The sequence below is a fragment of the Lissotriton vulgaris genome, unplaced genomic scaffold (assembly GCF_964263255.1).
Source record: "Lissotriton vulgaris unplaced genomic scaffold, aLisVul1.2 SCAFFOLD_300, whole genome shotgun sequence".
NCBI lineage: Eukaryota > Metazoa > Chordata > Amphibia > Caudata > Salamandridae > Lissotriton > Lissotriton vulgaris.
The window spans coordinates 232652-252684 of record NW_028250131.1 but is presented as its reverse complement, the minus strand read 5'-3'; the positions used below and the strand labels follow the sequence as shown (position 1 = coordinate 252684).

At 51.7% G+C, this 20033-nt stretch overlaps 1 protein-coding gene across 1 annotated transcript in view; it reads left to right on the top strand.

Moving 5' to 3' along the window:
• LOC147663348 (uncharacterized) overlaps nt 1–20033 on the top strand; it is a 160993-nt gene that overhangs the window by 8167 nt on the left and 132793 nt on the right. Inside the window, 1 exon segment of the mRNA XM_086950501.1 lies at nt 18032–18161. Coding sequence (XP_086806627.1) covers nt 18032–18161 — 130 coding nt within the window.

Sequence of the window (20033 nt, the reverse complement as noted above, 5' to 3'; positions counted from 1 at the left end):
CATACCTGATGATAGGAGGTTTTTGGGCAGCATGCCCTGCGCCCGGCGCGGTCCTGGCGCGGACGGGCCCATACGGGCTTGGCTTAGGCGCGGCTTCGGCGCGCATCCGGCGTGCCCGCTGCGCCAGCCCGCTTCTCTCCCTACACATGATATAGGGAGAGAAGAGGGTGGGAGGACGGTGCGACTAGAGCGCTCTCCCCGCCTCACTAAAGATGGCGCCCACCGCCGCCGAGTGTCGGCTAAAAAGCGGCTGGGCCGAGTGAGGGAGATCGATAGGTGGTCAGAATGTCAGTGTGCCTAAAAATTCATTCCCGTTATTTCTGAAAAGCCCCCAAGGTAAAATCGGAACAGTATTAAAAAACGCTCCAAGTGCAAATAACAAATAGTAAAACAGGTAGCAAGGTTGACACCACGTTAAAAATCACATGCAGCTCGCAGCCCCAGTTCCCCTCACCAGGGAGAGCTTCTGAAAAGTGCTGCCTCGTGAGAAAACAGTGAAACTTTGTGATGCTGTTGGGATGTCCTCAGACCACAAAAAAGATAGTTTGTAGCATTCTGAATCATCTGAAATGTGCTTTTATGTTGCTGGAGCTGACAAATACACAGTGTTCTCATAGCCCTGCCTTGCTTAGAGGAAGGAGTTCACCAATATAATATCCATATCAGAAGAAAGGATACATCTTCAGGAGCCAAAGATAGTAGAACAAATGCTTTCCACCAAGGTTATTTTAACAAAGTGCTGAGTCCGGGAAGTTCTTCCTGCTGCCGACCATCACCACCACCACGACCCATCCAATGAGAAACAGCAACGAGACTGCTCTTCAGCACACCCATCGTATACATAACAGACTACAGGGGTTTGCTCCAGAGTCAAACTCACTTTACTTTCACATTAACAGGAACAAGTTTTAAACTGAACAAATTATATTTAAGAACAAGTGGTTTGTAGGGCCATTAGTGGCATAATCCATTTGAAACCCAATAAGTTATTAATCTGTATTAATGATACATAACCAAACATCCAAACATCCAAACACCACCCATGTATGGACATCCAAGGGCCTTTAAAAACCACACTACAGACGTGTGTACCAGGATCAAACTCAATTTAATTTAATGTTAATAGGAACTAAATTATGATACAGCATGAACAATCATGAGACTATGAAATGTACATGATGACTAGATTTTAAATATTACTAACAAATGTATGTTTTGATTTGTAATAAAAACTAAAAATGTATTTGAATTCATGGTATTTGACTGCTGATTGTATGGAAAGAAATGTTAAATGTGATTTCGTCCCTAAACTATAAAGATAATTTGTGATGTCAGCAAGGAGCCTAGTTTATTTGGCAATAGAGGGGTCAAATCTTGATAGCATGACTGCTTTCAGCAGGGAGTCAAGCACAAGTGGTATCAGAGGGGACTATTCTCCCCAGTGTGCCTTCTCTCAGAGTGAGAGGCGGTTCTTTGCTTGAGACGATACCACCTCTGCATCTGTGTTAATGAAGAGAGAAGTACTATCTGTAATACTGAGACCTGGGCTTCACTCCTATGTTGGGAACTTAAGTCAGTCGTTTTTACCCAATAAATACCAGATTTATTTTGGAAAATGAAAAATGTGTGTATAGTGGCATTCCTCTTGTTAATAATCCATAAAAATGCTACTGAATGATGAGTACTTGAAAGCATTCTCCCATATGAGAGATTTAAATATGCATTTGTCACATGCAAAATTGACTTACATTTTTATTTGAAGCTTCTTTATCTAATAATGCCTGATGGGTTTTCTCTGATAGTCTCTTCTCCTTCGGAAGAAGTTTTTCATTGACAGACCCAATGTTATCTCCAATAGCAAGATGACAGTCTCTCCAAGTCTAAACCGGGCTGGTGGGAGGACCGGTGGTTTGGCTGGTACAACTCTGTGTTGCATTTTAGATAGAGTGATCTGTCTGCCACACCCTGAATCCTGCCTGCCTGTCTTTCTTTTTTTTTTAAATTTTATTTTCATTTGCAGCAGTACATTTGCGGGCCTACAACCACAGGGGCCGGCCGTCACTAAAACGAAACAGAAACTTGACATTGCACAGATACACAGTTCTCCAGCCGACAGCCCGGGGGCCCGGCAGCGATTCAGCATACTGTTCGCATGACTCATATGTTATTATGCAGGATGAGGTTAAGGTTTTACATTTTAAATATATATAAATAAACAATAAAGCAACCAAAACTAACGAAACAAAGAGGCTATGCAGTGGGTGTCTGTCCCAGGGGGGAGACCCGTATCAAGCCACAATATATGCAACAATAATGGATGAAAATGTGGGAAGGGGGGGATCACAGTGTCTGCAAGAATCTGTACAGTACAAGGAATGTTAGGCTATTGGGACTGTGTCATTTCCGGGATATCTACAAAAGGAGGAGTGCAAATCTCCCCACGGTATAAGTTCCATTGATCGCAGATTCTCCCCCACTTCTTAGGTTTGCCACGTGAAACATACACAGTTTTTTCCCTAAACATGCACCAGTCCATGTTTTCTTTCCAAGCTGAAATCGTAGGTACTCTTTGGGACCCCCACAGTTGTGCTATGTCTCTTTTAGCTACCATGTTCCCAAGGGTAGCCCATTGCGTCTGTGCCACATTAAAATCATTCGGTTCCCATACATTCAGTAGACAGCGTCGGGCTTCAGGCAACAACGAGACTCCCGTAACTTCTTCCATGACAAAATGCACACGTTTCCAAAACGCAACCACCTCAGGGTATTCCCATATGATATGGAGGAAGGTACCCAGCAAACCACACCCACGCTTACACAACCCATCTACAGAATAACCCATACGCAGCAGCCAGGGACCCGTTATATAGATACGGTGTAGGATCTTTAATTCCACCAGCCGGAGACGGGCCGGAATCGCGACCTGTTTAGGAGAAGATAACGCAGCCTGCCAGTCCTCATCATCCAACTCCAATCCATCACCGGTCCAAGCCTCCCGAAGCTGCAGAAGTAAATCCGTTCGATAGTTAATCAATTTTTTATATATTAGAGAAATAGTGCTATCCAGAACATGTCCGTCAAGCACTCTATCTTCGAGGGGAGAAGATGCCGGGATAACGGTTCCGGTCGGGAAAACCGAACCAAGTGCGTGACGGATCTGCATATAGCGGAAATGCTCCCTATCACTAAGCGCATATTCCGACTGTAGTTCCTCAAAAGTCTTAATCCTATCCTTGACCCAAAAATCCCTGACCCTACTGATGCCGATGAGGTCCCACTTCTCAAAGCCCTTTGTTGTCCATAGGCTGCCCAATCTTTCAGCTACGTAGAGCGGGGTCGCTCGGGTCAATCTGTCCAACCCCCCATAGCTGCGTTCGCACCATACCACACCGCTACCCCGGTGGGCCCCAATTATTTCCTGCCAGTCGATGTGGAGTATAACGCCCTGTTATAGTTCCCTCCCGGCAACTGCCATTTATCCATTTCAAATGCGCGATTTGGCATAGGGCCGTACATGGCATGATTGATTGCACTCAATTGGGACGCCCAGTAATAGCGTTTGATGTCCGGCAACACGATGCCCCCATCGTACCAGGGCAGTGTCAATTTCGCTAGGGCAATGCGAGGACGCCCGCCCCATACTAACTGCCTCTGTAGACTCTCTGTCTCACGGAAATAACTAGCAGGTACGAGATCGAGTGTATTTTGGAGGGCATATAGAAATCGAGGTAGGGACATCATCTTGAAAAGAGCTGCCCTCCCCATCGGGGACAACGGCAGGCCACCCCAGGCCGCTACATCAGATTTAAGCCGAAGAAGCGGAGGAAGCAGGTTACGTTCATATCAAACCGCAGGGTCTAGTGATATGAAAATCCCCAAATATTTAAAAGCAATCTGCGATATCTGTATCGGGCAGATGCGCGGCTAGGGGGGTACATCCACATTGAGAGCATAAACGCTAGATTTAGCCCAATTGCTCACTAGACCGGAGTTCTTTCCAAATGATCTAAGTACATCAAACAGTACTCCCAGCGACTTCCGAGTGGAAGTGAGGTATAACAGAATATCATCTGCATATAGCGATATGCGGTCTTCAAAGTCGGGGGTCCACCTGATACCCTTAAGCGATGGTTCCCACCACAACCAAGCAGCCAGGTGTTCTAAAGCGAGCGCGAAGAGCAAAGGAGATAAAGTGCACCCCTGTCGCGTACCCCTGCCGAGAACAAAGGAATCAGAGACCCTGCCGTTAACCACCACCTGAGCCAGCAGTTCCTCATAAAGGAGTTTAACCCAACCGATGAACCCTGGGCCAAAACCGAACTTTGCGAGAGCAGCCCACAACTATGGCCATTCCACAGTATCAAAGGCCATCGTGGCATCCAAGGACACCAAGATGGCCGGCTCACGCAATGACTCCGCTCTCGCCAGGACACCATGAAGACGACGCAGGTTCAGCGCGGTGTTGCAGTGAGGGATGAACCCGGACTGATCCGGGTGTATCAGCTCGTCGATCACCTTTATTAGCCGATTCGCCAGTAGTTTTGCCAAGATTTTAGGTTCGGCGTTTAAAAGTGATATTGGTCTGTAAGACGCACATAGGTCCCGGGGCTTTCCTTCTTTATGGATCACAACAATGGACGCCAGTCTCTCGTCTCGGGGAAGGGACTGACATCTCGCGACTCCAGAAACATCTCACGGAGATACGGCGCCATTTTATCCGGATGCAACAGCCGCTCCAACTGATTGACATAATTAGCGCGACCTGCTCAGGCTGTTGGGCTTATTATTTCTAGTGTCTGCATCGCTGAGGCTGTTGTGCATTTATTTCATTTGTCTGCTCACTCTGCACATTTGAGTATTTGCTGCCCCTGTCTCGCTTTCCCTTTGACCCTCCATTTTGTTGCTGGCATCCCCTGGCCAGCCCCTCATCCCCGCTACCGCCTCCCTGCTGCCCCTCCCACGCTCCACCCCCTCCACTCTCCATTTATGTCAGATGTCCCAACGCGCAGCGGCCGCGCCGAAGGTGCGCCAAAGGTAAGCCCGCCTACGCCCGTCCGCGCCCAGTGCCAGACCCCTTGGTCCTCGCACCACCCATCCCTCCCGCATCACTTACGCCGCCTCCACCCTCCTAGCCCTTAACCCCGGCCGTCTCCCCAACTGCGCCCTAGCTGCCCCTGGACACACTCATGGACCCTTCACATGCATCTCCTGCAAGTTTGACGGCACCAAGACCAACTCCTCATCCTCCAACACCAAACAGAGACCTGACACCAACCACCTAAAATGCATCCTGCTCAACACCCGATCGGTCCACAGACACACCATCGACCTCTGGAATCTACTAGACACCATCTCTCCGGACGTCGCCTTCCTAACAGAAACATGGATGAACACCTCTTCAGCCCCAGATATCACCATTGCCATCCCGGAAGCTACAAGATCATCCGAAAAGACCGCAACAAGCAAACAGGAGGAGGCATCGCTATCGTCCACAAGAATGCCATCCGCATCTCATCCAGCTCAGACGTCAACCTCGCTAGCGCCGAACACCTTCACTTCCAGATCCACACCGACCCCAAGACCACACTCAGAGGCACCCTCCTCTACAGGCCACCAGGACCCCGTGCACAATTCAGTGAAGACATCACTGATTTTATCACCCCACACGCCCTCCCCTCCGAGGACTACATCCTACTGGTAGACCTCAATTTTCACCTGGAAAAAAGCAACGACAGCAACACCACCGCCCTACTGGACAATCTCGCCAACCTCGGACTCAAACAACTTGTTCATACCCCCACTCACCACGCAGGTCACACACTCGACCCTATCTTCACCTCCAGCAAACATATCTCCTTCAGTCACACCACTGCTCTCCATTGGACGGACCACAGCTGCGTTCACTTCATCTACAATAATACCACAACCCACAACCATCCTCAACTTACTCTGCGAAGAAACTGGAACAAAATCACCATCGACCAAATCTCCTCATCGCTTCTTAAAAACCCCCCTGCCATCTCTTCGAACCCCAACCAAGCAGCAATTAACTTCACTCAATGGCTAACCAACAGCGCCGACAACCTAGCTCCCCTGAAAAAACGTCACATCAAACTAAGCAACAAGAACGCCCCCTGGTTCAACGAGGATCTCAAGAAATCCAAGAAACTCTGTCGCTCCCTTGAGAAGGCCTGGAAAAAAGATCCAAACACCAGCACCAGGGACGCCTTCAAAATCGCCACCCGCATACACCACCAACTGATCCGGACTGCCAAGAAAGCCGAATTCAAAGACCGACTAGACAACAACGCCCGCAACAGCAAGGAATTATTCAACATCGTCAAAGAGTTTACCAACCCCACTGTCAACTCCAACGACGTCACTCCTTCTCAAACCCTTTGCGACTCCCTAGCTTCTTTCTTCCACGACAAAATCGCAGACATCCACAACAGCTTCTACAACCAACCCCGAGACAAACCTACTCAACCTTCTGCCGTGCCTTCACCCCCCCTGAACATCCTTAACGAATGGAACCCAATATCCACTGAGGACACCATCCGCCTGATGAACTCCATCCACTCAGGAACCCCCACAGACCCATGCCCTCACCACATCTTCAACAAAGCAGATTCCATCATAGCACCACACCTCCGAGACGTCATCAACTGCTCCCTCAACTCCGCCACCTTCCCGGAAAGTTGGAAACACGCCGAACTCAGCGCCCTTCTGAAAAAACCCACAGCTGACCCCACCGAACTCAAAAACTACCGCCCCATCTCGCTCCTTCCGTTCCCGGCCAAAGTTATCGAGAAAGCCGTCAACAACCAACTCGCCGCCTTCCTCGAAACCAACAAATCCCTCGACTCCTCACAGTCCGGCTTCTGAGCCAAACACAGCACTGAGACCGCACTCATCGCAGCAACAGACGATATTCGTACTCTACTGGACAATGGAGACACAGTCGCCCTCATCCTCCTCGACCTCTCCGCAGCCTTTGACACAGTCTGTCACAGCATTCTGATACAACGCCTCAGAAACATCGGAATTCAGGGAAAAGCACTAGAATGGATCACCTCGTTCCTCGCCGGAAGAACCCAGAGAGTCCGCCTCCCACCTTTCAAGTCAGAGGCCACTGAAGTCATTTGCAGCGTGCCAGAAGGATCCTCGCTCAGTTCCACCCTCTTCAACGTATACACGAGCCCCATCACGGCCATCGCTCGCCAACACAACCTCAACATCATCTCCTACGCTGATGACACCCAACTTATCCTCTCACTCACCAAAGACCCTAACACCGCCAAAACCAACCTACATGAAGGAATGAAAGAAGTAGCCGAGTGGATGAAGCACAGCCGTCTGAAACTGAATTCCGACAAAACAGAAGTCCTTATCTTAGGTACCTCCCCCTCTGTCTGGGACGACTCTTGGTGGCCAGAGTCCCTTGGAAAAGCACCCATCCCGACAGACCACGCTCGGAACTTGGGCGTCATTCTGGACTCCTCACTCTCGATGACCAGACAAGTCAACGCTATTTCCTCATCTTGCTTCAACATTCTTCGCATGCTCAAAAAAACATTTCGCTGGATCCCCACCGAAACTAGAAAAACGGTCACCCACGCACTGGTCACAAGCCGCCTGGACTACGGAAACACCCTTTACGCCGGTACCACCGCAAAACTTCAGAAAAAACTCCAACGCATCCAGAACGCTTCAGCCAGACTCATACTAGACATCCCGCGTAACGACCATATTTCTGGTCACCTGAAAAACCTCCACTGGCTTCCCGTCAATAAGAGGATAACTTTCCGCCTCCTAACCCACGCACACAAAGCACTTTACGAACTTGGACCCGAATGCCTCAACACACGACTTTCGTTCCACACCCCCTCCCGCCTGCTACGCTCCTCCAACCAAGCCCTCGCTGCTGTACCTGGTATCAACAAAACCACCATGGGAGGAAGATCCTTCTCCTACCTGGCGGCTAAAACCTGGAACTCACTTCCCATTCACCTTCGCCTCACTCAGAACCACCTAGCATTCAGAAAGCAACTTAAAACCTGGATATTTAACAAGTAATCCTCCACCCTTCTCCTAGCGCCTTGAGACCCTCTGGGTATGTAGCGCGCTATATAAATTAACTGAATTGAATTGAATTGAATTTGGGCCCATAGCTTTTCCCGAGCAGGTGGAGCGGATAGCGAGCGCTATTTCATTGTTGGAAAATTCCGTCTCCATAAGCTCTCTGTCAGAATCAGACAAGCAAGGCAATGCGATATCTCTAAGCAACAAATGCGAGTCCTCCTCCGGTCTGTCTGAGACTGGCGCATACACCTTTTGGAAATGGTGTGCGAAACCCTCCACTATCTCCACAGCGTCCAAAACTCGCACTCCATCATCTCTCTCTATCACAGGCACAACACGATTCAATCTTTCCTCTTTATCCAACCAGGCAATCAGCTTCCCCGTTTATCTCCGACATCATACAGCCTCCCCTGCTGCTCACGACTCCTAGCCTTGGCCGCATCAGTCACCAAAGCTCTATAATCAAACTGTTTGAGGTTTAGAGCGTGTAGCTTATCCTGCGTGGCACCAGACTCCAACTCTCCCTCTAATTCAGTGATTTCACCCTCTCGCCGTAGTACCTCCTCATTCTTTCTTTTCTTTGCACCAGCAATCAACGACAGAGCTTGACCACGGATTACCGTCTTGAAGGCTTCCCATAGTGAAATGGAGGAGGATACCGACCCCACATTGTCAGTGAAATGATGATCAATAGACTTAACCACACCCGCCCGGGTTTTAGGATTACGAAGATGCCAGGGATTAATCTGGGTCACTCGACCCTCCACTCCCAGCTGAATATCAATGGAGAGCCACAGTGGGGAGTGGTCCGAAATACCCCTGGCTAGGTGGCTGACCTCCCTCACCGAGACGGCCTGCACTGCCGGCATAAGGACATAATCAAGCCTAGCAAGGCTCCCGTGTGCACCAGAGTGAAAAGTGTATTGTGCCTGTCCAGGGTGCATCATCCTCCAACAATCCACCAGACCCAGTGTCTCCAGGAAGTTACCCAGCCAAGATTGCGATCTCGCAAGATCCCTAGGGGGGCTGCGGTCCTCTCTACTACAGACAACAGAGTTGAAGTCTCCACCCATAACCAAAATACCCTCGGGGAGCCCCAGTACCACTCTCCCCAAATCAGCAAATGTCATAGTTTGTAGGCCTGGCGGAACATACACAGAGAGTATGGAAATCGTCTTCCCCTCCCATCTGCCTGTGATAACAGCATACCATCCCCTATCGTCTAGAATAGTATCATCTACTTCCAAGGGGAGGGAGCTCCTGATCAGAACACCTACCCCCTTCGACCCAGTAGTGAATCCAGAGTGTGCGGATAGACGATAACCTCGCAGATTCATTGCGTGGCATGTGTTCCCTATCAGATGTGTTTCCTGCAACAACACTACATCAGGGGAAAGACGTTTCAAAATCTGTAGTACTATCCCCCGTTTTATCCCGTTCTCCAAACCGTTGACATTCCAACTTAGTACGCTCAACTCCCTACCCCCATCCCAGGAATAAAGGCAGACTCCGTCCCACAGCAGACCGGACACCAAAATCAGAATATGCAGTGATACATTGCCTCTAAACAAAACAAGATAAAACAAAGTCCCCCTCTCCACCCCAAGAAAATCCCCTGAACACACCCCCCCCACCCTGCACCCCTGCGTTAGACCAAATAGCCACCCCAACTTGCAGTGTGCCTGTCGCCCTACCATGAAACTAATCTACAAGAAGAAAAAGAACCCCGGAAGGAGGGAGAGTCCCGTCTCCCCTACCGCCTCTGGGTATGTACGATTGTATGTACAAACATAAAAAAGTCATCAAACCGCTCCTGAAGTCCATATACTGCACATGTCGGTCATCACTCCTCACTCCTGTTCCAACGGGCCACCTTCTGCGCCCCCCAAATGTTCCATGCGATCTCGATGTGTCGGCAGAGTGTCAAGCCAGTCACTAACGACCTCAGGCCAATCAAAGAAGAGCGTCCGTTCATTGTATTCGACGCGTAGTCGAGCAGGAAAGAGCATAGAATATTTCAATCCCATGTTTTGCAATCTCCGTTTAACCCCCATGAATCCCATCCTCTGCTTCTGTACAGTTTGAGTGAAGTCCGGGTAAAAGCCAATCGTCGCATTCTCAAATTTCGTGGGGCCATTGGTCCGCAACGCCTGCAGGATAGTGTCTCTATCTCTAAAATGGAAGATTCTAGCTATTATGGGCCGTGGCGGAGCGCCGGGTTTATGTTCCCCACCCGCGTTTAACCGCAAAAAGGTTACTGAGACCCTTGGGGGCCAAATGATTCAACATCAGGTCCTCCATGAGGAGATCTGTAGTCAACTCGGTGGACTTCTCCGGAACCCCGATGATACGAACGTTGTTGCGCCTTGCTCGACTTTCGAAGTCTTCCAGCCGGCGGGCAAACAGATCATTAGAGGATCGTAGATTACGAACCTCTGTCTGGAGATCGGACATGTCGGTCGTAAGACTGGCGGTCTTGATATCCAAAGACTTGACCCTTTCATTGGTCTTCGCCAGGTCGGCCCTGATCAAGTTAACATCGATAGCCACCGTATGCAGCTTCAAAGCCAATGTCTCATATTGCTGGCCCATGGATGTCTTCATACTCGCAATGGCGCCCATGACGTCTCGTAAAGTCAACTCCTCCGTCGCCATCTCCGGTCTCGTCCAGGGTTTTACCAACGCCACTGGGGGATCCTTTAGGGCGAGCGTAACGGTCCATAATATTTGCTTGAATGGCGCCCCCACGGTGCGTGACTTTGGTCGTCCGTTTCTCGCTTTCTGGCTTGCCCGCCATGTTGAGCGACGCGCCCATGAGGGCTCTTTGAGACCTGGTATGGATAGCTCCTCACAAGTCAGTCTTAGGAGAGTCTAGATACGAGACGCAGCGGGCAAGCGTACAAGCCAAAGTTAGACCATGGGCCACCGAAGTCAGATGGTGACTGGTTTCGGTAAACAAGATCCAAAAACGAAACCGAAAGTACTTCAAGGGCACAAGTCAACTTCCACTGGCCGTTGTTATTCAATTACCACCTGGGTATCTTGGGGACTCTAGTCCCAGGCTGCTCCTCGGTGTAGGCCGTCAACTTTCGGAGTGGAGTAAGTCCGGTTCCCGGCATCCAAATCGATTTCTGAAAAGAGCTTTTATGTCAGCAGGGTCATGTCCTTAATAACCCGTCATCTGCAACAGGATTAGTGACAGGATATATGCGGGATGCGGCGGGGGTCTCGGGAGCCCGGTGCTCACGCGACCATCTTGGATGCGTGGTGCATATCTTTCTTTAGTGATTTTTAGGTCTCGACTATTATATCCTGCAGGGATAGATAGGCGAGATTATAGTCGGCAGTTCAAAAACTCTACCAAACTTGCGGATCGCGTCCAGTTCATGTGAGCTATGCACGTGCACGCCATCGCCAGCCACGTCACGCCACCATTTGTCTATGCCTCGCATCAGACTTCAAAGGCTGCCGCCCCCCGCGTGCACATCACGCACCACCATTTGTCTATGCCTCGCATCAGACTTCAAAGGCTACAACTCCCCCGCCCACCCCCCGCTACAGCAATGCAGAGAGCTTGTTTTCCGCTGTCCCTTTGTTCCCCACCTCTCACGTTCTTCTCTTCCTTGTTTCACTTTCAGTACGGCGCACGGAAGACTTGCCTGCTTTGTAAAGCTTCGCTCTGATTTTGTATCACTCTCCGTATTTGCACCTCTGTTCATCTTATTATAAATAGATGATTCTTCTCTCTGGCTAGCTGGGTATCGGCGGCATCACCTCACGCCTTTGCGTGTTTACCACTTCACCACAAGTGTGTCTATTTGTTTTGTGCTTGTATCTCTCTTCGTCTCCCCCTCCTCCACTGCAGGCTCAGCCTTTAAATAATGCAGCACACTGCTCGGCTGCGCTATGCCGGTCTCAGCTCCCCCCTCTTATCCCCACCCCCTTACAGCAGCCGGTCTAATGCCATTGAAAGGCAAGACTTGCCTGCTTTGCCAAAGCTTGTTGAGTGTTATGTTGAGTTCTCTTGCGCTCCGTTTACAGATCTATATTTACCATTTATATACTTTATCATGTATTAAACGTTGAGATTCCCACTTTAATTTCCAGAGCAGTTTATTTAACTAACACATATGGCATGTCACACTTACACACACGCAGGTATGTGTTTTCTATTCAGCAAGCTGTTACTCTGTGTCATTATTTCAGGTACATCCTCCCAAACGTTTTCTCACTTTTCCACTGATTAGCCGGGCTTTTGTCAGAGGTACCTCTTTGTACTCTCAGATCAAAGGGAAGGAAATGAAACGCGCTTCACTCATTATTCCATGTCAGAATCCCTTTTTTTTCTTCATTGTTGCTTATCCTACATTAATTGTTTTCCTTCCACACAGAGAATATGCCCTCCAAACATATGATGCAAATTCTTCTTAGAACCAATCAAGTGAAATTTAAACGGGAAGACGTCTCAATGCCTCTCACCATTCTCACCACTCTCCCCTCTCACCTCTCTCCTCACTCTCTCCTCTCTCACCACTCTCCCCTCTCACACCACTTTCCCATCTCACCACTCTCCCCTCTCACCACTCTCCCCTTTCACCACTCTTCCTTCTCACTCCTCTCACCACTCTCTTCTCTGTCTCCTCTCCTCTCTCTCGCCTCTCTCCCCTCTCCTCTCTCTCGTCTCTTTACTCTCCCCACTCTCCGGACTCTCCCCTCCCACCACTCTCACCACTCACCATTCTCCCGACTCTCCCCTCTTCCCACTCACCACTCTCACCACTCTCCCCACTCTCACCGTTCTCCCCACCCACACCACTCTCACCGCTCTCCCCACTCTCACTGCTCTCCCCACTCACACCGCTCTCCCCACTCACCACCCTCCCCTCTCCCCTCTCACCCCTCCCCCTCTCACCACTTGCCCCTCTCACCACTCGCCCCTCTCACCACTCGCCCCTCTCACCACTCTCCCATCTCACCACTCTCCCCTAACCACTCTCCCCTCACCACTCTCCCCTCTCACCACTCTCCCCTCTCACCACTCTCCCCTCTCACCACTCTCCCTCCCCTGTCACCCCTTTCCCCTCTCACCCCTCTCCTCTCTCTCCCCTCTCACCACTCTCCCCACTCACCACTCTCCCCACTCTCCCCTCTCACCACTCTCCTCTCACCACTCTACCCTCTCACCACTCTACCCTCTACCCACTCTACCCTCTCACCACTCTACCATCTCAACACTCTCCCCTCTAACCCCTCTCCCCCCTCTCCCCACTCTTCCCCCCTCTCACCACTCTCCCCTCTCACCACTCTCCCCTTTCACCACTCTCCCCTTTCACCACTCTCCCCTTTCACCACTCTCCCCTTCCACCACCCTCCCCTCTCACCACTCTCCCCTCTCACCACTCTTCACTCTCACCCCTCTCACCACTCTCCCCACTCTTACCACTCTCCCCTCTACACTCTCCCCTCTACACTCTCCCCTCTACACTCTCCCCTCTCCCCTCTCACCACTCTCCCCTCTCTCAACTCTCCCCTCTCACCACTCTCCCTTTTCACCACTCTCCCCTTTCACCACTCTCCCCTCTCACACCACTCTCCCCTCTCACACCACTCTCTCCCCTCTCACACCACTGTCTCCCCTCTCACACCACTGTCTCCCCTCTCACACCACTCTCCCCTTTGACACCACTCTCCCCTCTCACCACTCTCCCCTCTCACCACTCGCCCCTCTCACCACTCTCTTCTCTGTCCCCTCTCCTCTCTCTCCTCTCTCTCCTCTCTCCTCTCTCTCCTCTCTTCACTCTCCCCACTCTCCGGACTCTTTCCCTCTACACTCTGCCCCCTCCCCTCTCACCACTCTCCCCTCTCCCCACTCTCCCCTCTCCCCACTCTCCCCTCTTACCACTTTCCCCTTTCACCACTCTCCCCTTTCACCACTCTCCCCTCTCACCACTCTCCCCTTTCACCACTCTTCCCTCTCACCACTCGCCCCTCTCACCACTCTCTTCTCTGTCCCCTCTCCTCTCTCTCCTCTCTCCTCTCTCTCCTCTCTCCTCTCTCCTCTCTCTCCTCTCTTCACTCTCCCCACTCTCCGGACTCTCCCCACTCACCACTCTCACCACTCTCCCCACTCTCACCTCTGTTCCCACTCTCACCGCTCTCCCCACTCACCACCCTCCCCTCTCCCCACTCACCACCCTCCCCTCTCCCCCTCTCACCACTCGCCTCTCTCACCACTCGCCTCTCTCACCACTTACCTCTCTCACCACTCTCCCCTCTCACCACTCTCCCCTCTCACCACTCTCCCCTCTCACCACTCTCCCCTCTCACCACTCTCCCCTCTCACCACTTTCCCCTCACACTCTCCCCTCTCACAACTCTCCCCTCTCACCACTCTCCCCACTCACCACTCTCCCCTCTCACCACTCTCCCCTCTCACCACTCTCCTCTCACCACTCTACCCTCTACCCACTCTACCGTCTCACCACTCTACCCTCTCAACACTCTACCCTCTAACCCCTCCCCCCCTCTCCCTACTATACCCCCTCTCACTACTCTCCCCACTCTCCCCTCTCACCACTCTCCCCTCTACACTATCACCACTCTCCCCTCTCACCACTCTCCCCTTTCACCACTCTCCACTCTCACCCCTCTCACCTCTCTCACCCCCTCACCCCTCTCACCTCTCACCCCTCTCACCACTCTCACCCCTCTCACCACTCTTCCCACTCTCACCACTCTCCCCTCTACACTCTACCCTCTCACCACTCTACCCTCTCACCACTCTCCCCTTTCACCACTCTCCCCTTTCACAACTCTCCCCCCACCACTCTCCCCTCTCACCACTCTCCTCTCTTACCACTTTCCCCTCTCTTCTCCTCTCCTTACTCTCTCTCCTTACTCTCCCCTCTCCTCACTCTCCTCTCTACCCTCTCTCCTCTCCCCTCTCTCCTCTCCCCGCTCTTCTCTCTCCCCTCTCTCCTCACTCTTCCTTCTCTCCCCTCCCCTCTCCCTTCTCTCTCCTCTCTCCTCACTCTCCCTTCTCTTCTCTCCTCTCCCATCTCTCCTCAAGTACACACAATTGTCAATGAGCAATTAAACTGCACGCTATGCAACATACCCTCCAAATACCACTCAGTGCCACATAATTACACTGCACTCAATGCAACATACACTCCAAATAGCACTCGGTGCCACATAATTACACTCTCCTCAATGCAACATACACTCCAAATACCACTCAGTGCCACATAGTTACACGCCACATAATTATACTGCACTCAATGCAACATACACTCCAAATACCACTCAGTGCAACATAATTAAATGCCACATAATTACAATGCCCTAAATGCAACATACACTCCAAATACCACTCAGTGCCACATAATTACATGCCACATAATTACACGGCCCTCGATGCAACATACACTCCAAATACCACTCAGTGCCACATAATTACATGGCACATAATTACACTCTACTGAATTCAACACACACAGGGACAAGGTGGCACATCACCGCGCTGCGGTTTGTAAGCGCTTGAAATTTTAATTGTTATTTGCTGACGCATTTAGCGCGTCTCTGCTTCGTTTTTGCTTCGTTTTTTTTGGTAGCATTTTTACCTGTGCGCTGCTTGGGCTCTCCCCCCCCCTCTTACTTGCACTTAATTTGGAATCTCCACCACCGTTTTCGGTGGGTCCGGGCTCTGTGGGTGGGTTGTTTCCTGATCGGCGACCAGCGCCATCTTTGTTTGGGACCAGGCTTTTTTCGGCGGGCGCCATCTTGGAGCGTCCGCGCGCTCCTCCCTCCATTTCCGGCGCCTACTTAAGGCACTTTTAGGCATCTGCCGGCCTGACAAGGTGGCACATCACCGCGCTGCGGTTTGTGAGCGCTTGAAATTTTAATTGTTATTTGCTGACGCATTTAGCGCGTCTCTGCTTCGTTTTTGCTTCGTTTTTTTTGGTAGCATTTTTAACTGTGCGCTGCTTGGGCTCTCCCCCCCCCTCTTACTTGCACTTAATTTGGAATCTCCACCACCGTTTTCGGTGGGTCCGGGCTCTGTGGGTGGGTTGTTTCCTGATCGGCGACCAGCGCCATCTTTGTTTGGGACCAGGCTTTTTTCGGCGGGCGCCATCTTGGAGCGTCCACGCGCTCCTCCCTCCATTTCCGGCGCCTACTTAAGGCACTTTTAGGCATCTGCCGGCCTGACAAGGTGGCACATCACCGCGCTGCGGTTTGTGAGCGCTTGAAATTTTAATTGTTATTTGCTGACGCATTTAGCGCGTCTCTGCTTCGTTTTTGCTTCGTTTTTTTTGGTAGCATTTTTAACTGTGCGCTGCTTGGGCTCTCCCCCCCCCTCTTACTTGCACTTAATTTGGAATCTCCACCACCGTTTTCGGTGGGTCCGGGCTCTGTGGGTGGGTTGTTTCCTGATCGGCGACCAGCGCCATCTTTGTTTGGGACCAGGCTTTTTTCGGCGGGCGCCATCTTGGAGCGTCCGCGCGCTCCTCCCTCCATTTCCGGCGCCTACTTAAGGCACTTTTAGGCATCTGCCGGCCTGACAAGGTGGCACATCACCGCGCTGCGGTTTGTGAGCGCTTGAAATTTTAATTGTTATTTGCTGACGCATTTAGCGCGTCTCTGCTTCGTTTTTGCTTCGTTTTTTTTGGTAGCATTTTTAACTGTGCGCTGCTTGGGCTCTCCCCCCCCCTCTTACTTGCACTTAATTTGGAATCTCCACCACCGTTTTCGGTGGGTCCGGGCTCTGTGGGTGGGTTGTTTCCTGATCGGCGACCAGCGCCATCTTTGTTTGGGACCAGGCTTTTTTCGGCGGGCGCCATCTTGGAGCGTCCACGCGCTCCTCCCTCCATTTCCGGCGCCTACTTAAAGTCGCTCTCTCCCGCGCAGCGGGAACGCGCAGCTGGGACGCCGTCGCATGCCGGAGTCGTGCCAGAGTCCTGCCCGTCTGCGCCCGTCCGCGACAGGACGCGGTGGACGTGGCTGGACCCTGGCCCCCCTCCTGGTCGGTCTACTCTACATCATGCGGTGCTATACCAGAGATAGTCTGGTTGCCATCGAGAGGTCTCGACCACCCTGCCTGACACCTAGGGTGGATCCCTTAAGCGGCCCCTTATCGTGTGGCTGCGGATGCTTTACGCGGCTGCCCCTGTAAGCAGGAGCTGCAGGGAAATACTGCGCGTGCCTCTAAGCCCGGTGCCAGGTATTAGCATTTGGAATCTTAATGCTAGGTCGCTTGTCAAGCACCATCTTGACATCAATGATCTACTAGGCAGGGAGTTGCCTGACCTATTTTGTGTAACAGAGACCTGGCTGCAGGATGCTGACACGGCCATTGTCAATCTGGCCTTCCCGCCGGAATACTCGGTATTCACCTTGAACAGGACCTCAAGAGGCGGGGGTATTGCGCTTGCCGTCAAGTCCTGTTACCCTACCACATGGCATGGGCAAAAGATCTCGGGGTGCGAAAGCGCTCTGTTTAAGGTTGCTATCTCATCCAACTTCACCCTGTCGGGACTGGTAATTTATCGGCCCCCGGGGAGTGAAGTAACCTTCAGAGCAGCGTTACCCGAGGCTGTTAGTAATCTGGCTACGGGGTGCTCCAATTTCACCATCATTGGAGATCTAAATCTGCACTTTAACAACTCCAGCAGCCCCTCAGTCGCCAGTTTCCTGGCCGACCTTGAGGCGTTACAGCTTACTCAGTTGGTGACGCAGCCCACACACTCAGGGGGTCACACCCTTGACCCGTTTTTTACCAATCTGACGGAAGTCTGTGTCACCAGCTACACACCTCTGGCGTGGACTGATCATTATTTGATACAGTTCCACTGCCCTATCGTGGCTAGTCCATCTAAGCCAATGGTGTGTTCTGTTCCAAGAAGACGCTGGAACAAACTTAAGCTAGATGAGTTCTTTCATCTCTTATCAGCTGACCCGCTTGACGTCTCAGGTCCTCCGGATCAGATGTACGACAGGTTCACCGATTGGGTCTCCAGGGCCTTGGACACCCTCATCCCCTTGGTGACCCGTAAAACTGGTCCTGGCAAGGCCAGCCCCTGGTACGACGACTCTCTACGAGCCCTGAAGGTGTCTTGCAGGCGCGCAGAGCGGGCATGGCGCAAAGCCTACTCCAGCTCTAAGAAAGTCTTATATCAGGCTACAGTGAAGGTGTACCATCGGGCGGTGTGTAGAACCCGTGCCGCTTTTTATGCGACACAATTCAGGAATAGTTCGAACCCTGCAAAGGCTATCTTTAAGGTATTGAAAGACCTCACTGCCAAAAAAGTTATAACATCACATCAGAGCTCTCTGGAGCACTGTGAAAAGTTGGCAGAGTTTTTTCTGGAAAAGGTGAATGCTATTTACCGAGCCTTCCCCGTGGTCGTTCCCTCAGTGATGACATCATCTAAGCCTTCACCTTCTGAGGGGCTGTGTTCTCTACCTTTGTTAAATCCAGATAGCCTAGGCACTTTGGCTTGCAAAGTGAAATCTGGGTCCCCTGAGGATCCACTTTGCCCTGAGGTGTTCAAGGACCTGGCGGCACATGACATCTCTCCGCTTTGTTCCTTGGTCAATGCGTCTCTGACATCTGGCGTTGTTCCACTTAAGTGGAAGCGAGCCATGGTTCGTCCGATCCTGAAGAAACCTAGCCTGGATGGAAGCAAGCCGGAGAGCTATCGGCCTATTTCACTCTTGCCGTGGCCCGCTAAGGTGATGGAGGCACACGTAAATGCCGCTCTCTCGGATTATCTCCGTCGAGCTGATATACTCGACGCCACGCAGAATGGGTTTAGGGCAGGTCACAGCACGGAGACGGCTCTGCTTTATATGGTGGAGCACCTCCGCTCCGTGCTTGACGCGGGACAAACGGCAGCGCTGGTGCTATTAGATCTAAGCGCTGCCTTTGACACCGTCTCGCACCCTATCCTTCTGCAGCGTTTAGAGGATGCTGGTGTCTCCGGCATTGCGCTCGACTGGTTCCGGTCGTTCTTATCAAACCGGGCCTTTAGCGTGACCGTCCCACCCTTTCAGTCAAAATTCCACCCGTTGAACCTGGGCGTCCCCCAAGGCTCCTCGCTGAGTCCTACGCTGTTCAATCTGTACGTAAGGCCGCTAGCTGAGGTTGTCAAACTATGGGGTATGACCATGGTGTCATATGCCGATGACACCCAGCTAGCGGTCACGATCAGCGGGGATGCGGAGGTCGACGCTCCTAGGTTTCAACAAGGACTGAGGGCGGTCGCTAGATGGATGACGCTTAATTGTCTCCAGCTAAACGCTAGTAAGACCGAGGTGATGGTATTTGGTAGGCGACCGGAACTGTGGGGAGAGAGATGGTGGCCGGAGGAGCTGGGTTCCGCTCCCATCCCAGTCACCGAGCTTAAAAACCTCGGGGTCTGGTTGGACCCTTCCCTTACGTTTGCATGCCACACTAAACGCACGGCTGCTTGCTGCTTCGGCATCTTGCGTGGGCTCCGTCCTGTGCTAAAGTTCTTCGATGCCCCCACCCGGCAACTCATGATCCAAGCGACCGTCATCTCCAGATTGGATTATGCTAGTTCTTTGTTGGCCGGTCTGAATGTAGCTGAGATAGGGCGCCTGCAGCGGATCCAGAATGCAGCAGCAAGAGCGGTGGTGGGCCTTCCAAGATTCTGTCCCACCTCCAGCACCATTCGAGCACTGCACTGGCTCCCGGTGGCGCAGCGGATTCAGTTTAAGGTACTCTGCGTCGCCCATAAGATCTTGAAGGGGTCCCCGGCAACGATCCTCACGACCCTCATGGCCAACTATATTCCGGCACGACCCTTAAGATCGTCAGATCTCGAATTGGCCGTGGTACCGCGCTTTAAGCGAAGCAGGGCCGGTGGGCGCTCATTTCGAGTGCGGGCCGCTGCTCTGTGGAACTCCTTACCCCCGGCAATTCGCGCTAT